Below are 8,307 nucleotides of genomic sequence, written 5' to 3' on the forward strand. Positions count from 1 at the left end.
TTGATCAACCGGGAAAGAAAAGAGCCCCAGGACAGACTTAAACATAATGATCTGCCTCAGCTTCTGTGAGGTGGTGACCATTATAGTAAGAAGTGTTGAGATCAGCCACTGGGGTGGCTGGTGCCAGTACCTTGATGAATGACTCCAAATCACCATTAAACAACTTAGCACTATACTGTGATCGGGGTCTGGGCTTCCTGTGTTTCTGGGGCTTAGGGGGAAGATTTGGAGGCCTAAGGGAAGGGAACATGATTACTGAGCAGGAAGAATTAAGTCACACAATCAAACTAAATGTCTGTAAGCTCATGGCAAAACAACAGAACACTGTAAAGAGAGAAATAAACTCAGTACTTCAAAAATAAAGACTTTGCATCAAATTTAAGTGTAACAGTGTTTAAAGAGTGGATAACTCCCCCATTAAAAACACATTACTTATGGATAAATAAAGACATTCTTCATGAATCCCTGCTTTGCAGTTTTATCATATACATTTATTCACTGCAGAATTGGAATGGCCTTTTTTTTTGTGGTCATGCATGAAATGTGTGGCAACCACTGGAATTCATCCTGCCAGCCATGGCAGAACACAGGCCACTCAAAGCACCTCTTATCAAGCAAGAAAGTTGCTTCATGCTGGAGAGGCTTCAAATGCAATTAAAGCTACTCCTATGATGTTTCAAAACCAAATTGTCTGCATTTTCAACTAGAGCCAGGAAGGTTAAACAGCTTTAGTCGTCCACATCCAACCATCAACATCTTCACACAAGAAAAGAAACACCTTGCTACTTAGCTAAAGGAATTATGAGAATATCATCAATTTGAAACAAATAAACAAAAGCAGCATAACACACAAAAAGAAGAGCAACAAGGCTGGTGAAGGGACTTGAGCACAAGTCCTACGAGGAGAGGCTGAGGGAGCTGGGGTTGTTTAGCCTGGAGAAGAGGAGGCTCAGGGGAGACCTTATCACCCTCTACAACTCCCTGAAAGGAGGTTGGAGTCAGGTGGGGGTTGGTCTCTTCTCCCAGGCAACCAGCAGTAGGACAAGAGGGCACAGACTCAAGCTCTGCTGGGGAGTTTTAGGTTGGATATTAGGAAGAGATTTTTTAAGGAAAGAGTACTCAGGCATTGGAATGGGCTGCCTTGTTCTATTTCATTGACCAAAATGAACTCCAGAACATCCTGAAGAGCAAATCTAGGATTCTGTTTTTCCACTGTATCTCCAAGTAGCCTGTCCTCTTAAGGTCATTGACTGCACATGTCTCGCTCTTTGAGGTCTCTTCCAACCCAGTTGATTCTATGATTGATTCTAACTGAAAGAGATTGCAAGAAATAAATATTGTTCTCTAGGTCACAAACTATTTTGTGAATGTCATGTCAACAGCTTCCTTAGTTCCCATGCATCAGCAGTCCAATGTTTCTATAGGTTTTTTGGGAATTAAAGAAAAATCAAGCTTTTTTTTTTTCCTTGAAACCAATGAGAACAGGAAGGCATAGTACATCCGGTGGTGGGACTCTGGTCTATGTACTACTGGCTACTTTAAACTCATCTTTGAAGATATCCTCTTTTCTTCTACAATGTAATTTTGACCTTGAAGAACATTTCTGTTTGCATGTCCCACAGTCTGGAAACTCAACTGAACCTTGGGGCAATAGGCAGGTCTCAGCTGGAGCTGGGGAGCTGATGCTGAGGAATGGATGGGCAGGCCCTGCTCCCTCAGAGTTTCTTTCTCAAAGTGACGAGCTGTGAGCAGATATGAGGTAAGATGGCTTCAAGCTGCTCCCCAACTTTACTAAGGTAAAGTCATTGCCTAAATCCACCATCTTCTTTCAGCTGCTCACACAACAGGGAATTTAGGATGATGCAAGCCTGATGAGAAGGCACTGAGCAAGGATGTAATGCTTTGAAAGGGAAGGAAAGAGAGAGGCCAGGAAAGCTGGGCTGGATGCTCCTGCTGTCACCAGGACACACTGTAACAGTGATACACACAAGTGCAGCTGCAAATCCAAGGAGTTTCTATTGCCCACCACAGTCTCATACCCTAGGGGCTGCAGTGCTTATCTGGATTTGTATCTGGAAGCAGCTTCAAAGGTTGGCATTACACAACTGAAAAAGTACGTGCTACACGAAGCAGGAAGATCTAACACTGTATCCCTTGGCTTCTGTGAATACATAGACCCATTTAAGTACTGAACATGTGGATGCTGGGGGAGGCACGCATTTGTGTCCAGAGCTGGGTTACCAAAGACACAGTCTATTGCCTGAACTGATGTTCCTACCAGGTTCTTCTGAACTGTGCATACTGACCAAGTGAATTACAAACTATGAGAGAAAGGCATCTCTAACAACTGAAAAAGATTTCTTTCCTAGCACCAAAATGCCCCCTGCAACTTCCAAATTTGATGTGTCATTCACGAATATTTTTAAGGTACTCCCTTCTTGTCCCACCCTTGACACTGGCCTAAGCAGTTCATAGGATTGAGGAAGATGAACATGTCTTTTACCCATCAGCATGCTGAAATAGGAATTCTGAATATCAAAACACACAGGGTCTGTACACAATTTACATAACAACAGCAACAGCAATGTTCTACACCCTAATGAAGTTGTTCTAAAATGATTAATTTCTAATATTTTTACCTAATTTTTAACTCTAAACCCAGTCAGATAAAAATATCTTACCTTGTCATCATGCATTCAGCCCTGTGACCTAGAAAATTTCAACAGACAGGAAACAATAATTTGTACATTTTAGGTAGATTTTTTTTGCATTTAAGTTACAGTTAACAAATTATTTTGAGCCCTAATTTTCACATTACCAGCAAAAGATATACAATTATACAACCAACAGGGCAGTGCAGTTATCTCTATCTTCACAGTTCTATTTAAAATACAAACACAACCCATGTTGTAGAACAACTTTTAAGAACCCTGCCCACACGACCACTGAGGAACACCACAGAGAACTGCAGAGAATTATAAAGAAGCAAATGCCATATTCCAGAAAGGTTCCTGCCTAACCTTTGCAGATCAACAGACCAGTAAGTCAGATATGTGAACCATGCCAACTCACCATAATGAAAAGCAAAACAATGAAACAGGACAAAGGTCATGGTATGACGTTCCAATGAGCCCAGTTTTCCCAAAGGGAGATTGTGCCCTATTAGTTTATTAGAAATCCTTGAACAAGTCAGCGGATAAAGAAGAATCAGCTCAATTAATTTACTTAGACTTTCAAAGGCCCCTAATAACTTTCCTCACAGGAGGTGAGTAAAGCAACTAAACAGCCATGGATCAAGTGTCAGAATATTCTCACTGATCAAAAACTAGTGAAGAAAAGGGAAACCAAATGGAATTAAAAGGTCTTTTTCCATCATGGCAAAAAATGTAACAGCCATTTACTCAATCCTTCCCATTAGGACCATTTATGCAATCCATAAGGCATTTATTAATGTCTTGGAGAGATCATAGCAGCAAAGGAGGCAGAATATTGTGCAGATGACTGAAATACTTTTGTATGAAGCCTTTCAAAGGGGTTAAGGAACACACAGTGACAAATGAAACCTACTATTAAAAGGTTCAAGTAAGATAATAAGGAATAATTAAACACCTATTCAGTGCACAGAACCACAGATATGATTCTGAAAATCACTGTGAGTGTCACTTGGGCTAGGTCTAAGTACACCACTCATTTGGAAAGTGACACCAAAAAAAGGTTGCCAGACTCCAGAAAGAATGAAAAACAGTGATATGAAAATCCATATTATTTTCTAATGTCCAGATGCACCCGAAATACTGCACAGTACTGAAAAGCCTGATCTGAAAATATAATTTCCAGTACCAGTAGAGTAGGGATCCCCTGAAGGTGGCACAAAGAATAAGCTCTGCGAAAAATCTGTGACATTAATAAGACATGTAAAGCTTGTAGGCATCTCTTTTAGATAGGTGAAAAAGAGAGATGAAAGAAGAATATAAGAACCAACTTATGACAGAGAAAGGGTAAGTCAAGGATTTTTACCTACTCAGGTTACCAAGGAAATTCACTGAGACTTAGAATCCCAATAGTAAATGCTAGTAAAACAGAAGATGTTACAAACCCTGAGTCTGGGGGATTTTAAACACATCTTTAATATTTAACAGTTTAGGGTAAAAGCTATCTGGGCCAGAGGGGCAATTTATTTACAACGCCTTTTTTCCTTTCTTGCATTTCCCTTTGCTTTGTTAATTTGTTCTTTCAAGAGATGAGCCTTGGGTCAGAATTAATATGCGTATTAGCGTGCTTCCCAGGTTTAGTTTCGATTTCATTTGAGCATTTCTCATTTGCTTTCCAAATCTGTAGATGCAGACTCAGCACAGAGCACTTCATCTATCTCCCTTGTGCAGATCACTACTATGTATCTGCTATGTATCTACAGCAACAGGCTGTAGTAGGGAGGTGATGAACCAGAACAGAAGCCAAATGCTGTCAACATTGTGGACACCAGATGGGAATCTGGATTTATTCAGCTTACATACTTATACTGTATAGGTTTGAATAAAAGCAAGAAAGGATGCCAAAGTAAAACTTGCAGTTCAGACAATCCTTTCCCTCCATTCTCCTCTGTGCTACTTAACACAGCACACTGTGTTATTTGTCTGCAGTCTTGATGACATGATAAAGTTCCCAGAAAAGGCAGTTTGAGGGGAGCAGGGGATTAGTTTGATTCCTACAAATTAATTTCTATACTAGCTACAGCAATAATGTTCATAATTCCACTGTAATTCTATCCTTTCAATCATCTCCATTCAAGGAACTTTCAGAATCCAGGTCCTCCTTCCCATGCACGTGCCTTTTAATGTAGGACATGCCTCAATTGAAGGGGGTACTTAACTTTTTAACCTGTAAGAATGATGGCTTTTGCTCCAAATACAAACTGTGGAGAGTGTTCAGGACAATGGATAATTCTTTGCTACGTAATTTGTAATACAATAATTTTACATGCAATAATGGTAATCAACAGATACAGAGCTATTAATTAAGTTTTCATTAATTTCAAATGAAATACTTTGTAGAAAACCAACATTAAATAAGTCTATAGGAATTTCACTATTGACATCAGCAAGATCAGGACTTCACCTTTTACCTCCCATAAATGCTCTACTGAGTTATTAGGCTGTAAGAAGGACATTCATGTCCATGTATCAGAAATGTTGCACTAGTCAGTCTATTTTAAGAAATGCATCCTGGATAATTCTGTATGCTTAAAAAATATGAGCCTCTCCCAACTCTTAAAAAACCCCTCAAGTCAGCAGAAACTGTTAGGATGTAGAAACAGTACATTTGTCATAGCTCTTAAATCAGCTTGCACTGACTGTGTCAGCTCTTCTTCTTCTGTCAGTTTTGTAATTATTTTTTTCCTGGATACCTTTGGCATTTCAGTGGGTTCATTTGTATAATCTGGAAGAACTTTTCAGTTTACTGTGTGATATTTACCTTCTCCAAGTGTCCTCTGCAGCAAATCATGTTTTGCTTGAAGTTTTGTGATGAGATTACTACCTTCCAGATATTCTCTGAATTTCTGTAGAGATTCAGATGAATCTATTACTATGTATGACACACAAATTCCAAGCATTTCTGCATAATGTTTACTTCAGGTGTTGGCCTGTATTCTATGAATGAGGAAACAACCAACATACCATAAAATAGAATTGCTCTGTTTCCTGCTGGTTAGCTCTCCTTTTTGCAATGCTAGGCTTACTCAGGTATGTCTCAGAGACCGTTGACTTCACAGACTCTGTTGAGCGACTGTGCTGGAAACACTCTGACACATCATAATCTTCAAGGGTGACCATATCTTGTATTGTCTGCAGGGTAGCCTCTGTTGTTTTCTTAACCTGGTATTAAAAAGCAAAATTTGCCAAATGCATCTCCCAAACAAACTGTAAATGTGAAAAGTTAGGTGTACTCTAATATATATCTATGTAACAGAAAAATGACATGATTAGGTTTCCTATCTAAGTTCTCTGCTTTACCATGGTCCAATCCATAAACATAGATGTACTCTTGTGTTAGCTGTGTAGTGCACTCAAGCATTTGTTTCCTGAAATCAGAATTGAAATATGACATGATTTGATTATGGTCCCTAATCTGGGAGGCAACAGAGATGATACAATGCTCTGGAGGGACAACTCTCCCAGCTGTGGTCAATGTGTCATATTGAATATGTACATCCAGGGATCTGGCTGCCCAAGCAACCTGTTCTTCTGAGAAAAAAAGGCTGTGACCCTGTTGTGCTGAGAGCTATAGCAAGGAGCACAGTGATGTTTAGACTGTAGAAGTGGAATACACAGCTGCAAGAGAGGCCTGGAGAAAGAACAATCTACACCAGCCTCACAGCACTTTCTATGACCTATGAAGCACCATTGCTCATAGTGGAAACCAGGGCATGAAGGCTGTGGAACAAGGGACGCAGTGTTTCCACAATGCAATAAGTGGCAATACTCACAAGGATGTGATTTACCTCCCAGTTCTGCTTCAGATGAGTCCTTAGTAGAGTCAACTAAATCACTCACACTTCTACACATATCCAGTGAAGGCAAATATCCTTTCCATGCCCACCGAACATGACTTCTTCCCCTATGCCCTTGCACTTCACTGAAAGAAGTAATCTTTTTCTTTCCTTTTGTCTTTGTTACCTTGAGATACTTTCTGATTTCAAGTGGGTTTTTTTAAAGACTACCGTAACTGTCTCATGGACATTAATACTTTGCTCCAGACATTCGACATATAACGTAGAATGAGAAAAACTGGAATCCTGAAAACTTACCAGTAAACTACATGAAGAAATTACATTATCCCTATGTTTTAATTCAGGAACAGACTCTCATTTAAACTGAAGGACTTTAACATTGCCTTAACTATGGTAAAAGCACAATTTATACCTACTGGGAGGCCTTTCTCTGCTGCCAGAGCATGGGAAAGAGAATGGCATAGTTTTTTTCATATTTTACCAAAAAAAAATGCATTTCATTTAGTTAGGTGAGCTGTTCTCATCACAGGCATTCAGTAGTCATGTTTATAAATAGCTGTAGCTGACAGCATAAGAGATCTTGACTCAGCTACCACAAAAGACAATTCAAATTCCTTTGTACTACAGAAGTAGTAATTTGAGGACTGGACAGAAGGTGGGCACAGAAGACAATAACCATTCTCAGTGGTTTTCTGCTCCAAGAATGTTCTAACATGTTTACGCTGAAACATTTGCAAAACACACAACTTGGTAATGTATGGACACACAAAAGATGAAGTTCTCCAAACCTCTATACAGCAGGTGAGGATCTACCTTAGCATAGTTGCCAGTATTTGACTTTTAAAATTAAAACCGCTTATACAGATTGAAGACATTTCAGGGTCATTTACACGCTTTAGACAAGGCAGAAAACACTGCACTTTCCTGAAAATGAAATGGTGTTCAATGCTTAGCCTTTGGAGATATAGGTCTTACCTCCTCATTTTCGATTTTGAGTGTAGCCAACCGTGACTGTAGTTGTTGATACCTAAGCATAAGCTCTCCTTGCACAGGTTGCTGGGCAGTGACCTGACAAACCTAACAAAGAATGAAAAAGAACTATAAGGTGCAAGTAATTAAAAAACCCTAGTCAATAGTCTTTGGCTGCTGTCCTTAAAATGAGGTGAATTCCAGAATCACAGATTATTTGGAGTTGGAAGTGACCCACAAAGACCATCGAGTCCAACTCTTGTCCCTGCACAGGACATTCCCAAGAATCACATGTGCCTGAGAGCATTGCTCAAATGCTTCTTGAACTTTGTCAGGCTTGGTGTTGTAGCCACTTCCCTGGGGTGTCTGTTCCAGTGCCCAAATACCCTTCGGGTGATGAACCTTTTCCTAATATCTAACCTAAACCCACCCTGACACAACTTCAGGCCATTCTCTCAGGTGCTGTCACTGGTTGCCAGAGAGAAGAGATCATTGCCTGTGCCTTTGCTTCCCTTAACAGGACGTTGTATAGAGTGATGAAGTCTCCCCTCAGTCACTTCTTCTCCAGGCTGAACAGACCAAGTAATGTCAGCCACTCCTTGTATGGCTTCCCCTCAAGACCCTTCACCCTCTTTGCACAGTCTCTAATAGCTTCATCTTTCTTATATTGTGGTGCCCAAAACAGCACACAGTATTCAAGGTGAGGCCACACCAGTGCAGAGTGGAGAAGGACAATCACCTCCCTCGACTGGCTGGCAATGCCTGCCTGAAGCACCCCAGGACACGGCTGTCCCTCCTGGCACCCAGGACACACTGTTGACTCATATTCA

The 8,307-nt window shown here is 40.3% G+C and overlaps 1 protein-coding gene across 1 annotated transcript in view; it reads right to left on the reverse strand.

Moving 5' to 3' along the window:
• The window catches only part of SRGAP1 (SLIT-ROBO Rho GTPase activating protein 1), a gene marked incomplete at its 5' end in the record, with an annotated part of 39,208 nt that extends 31,623 nt beyond the window's left edge, over window positions 1-7,585 (reverse strand). The window contains 5 exons of the mRNA XM_009078801.1: window positions 131-233; window positions 2,682-2,709; window positions 5,473-5,557; window positions 5,676-5,873; window positions 7,484-7,585. Coding sequence (XP_009077049.1) covers window positions 131-233; window positions 2,682-2,709; window positions 5,473-5,557; window positions 5,676-5,873; window positions 7,484-7,585 — 516 coding nt within the window. The remainder of the gene's footprint in view (window positions 1-130; window positions 234-2,681; window positions 2,710-5,472; window positions 5,558-5,675; window positions 5,874-7,483) is intronic.
• Window positions 7,586-8,307: the final 722 nt, after the last annotated feature.

The sequence above is a fragment of the Acanthisitta chloris genome, unplaced genomic scaffold (genome assembly GCF_000695815.1).
Source record: "Acanthisitta chloris isolate BGI_N310 unplaced genomic scaffold, ASM69581v1 scaffold8417, whole genome shotgun sequence".
NCBI lineage: Eukaryota > Metazoa > Chordata > Aves > Passeriformes > Acanthisittidae > Acanthisitta > Acanthisitta chloris.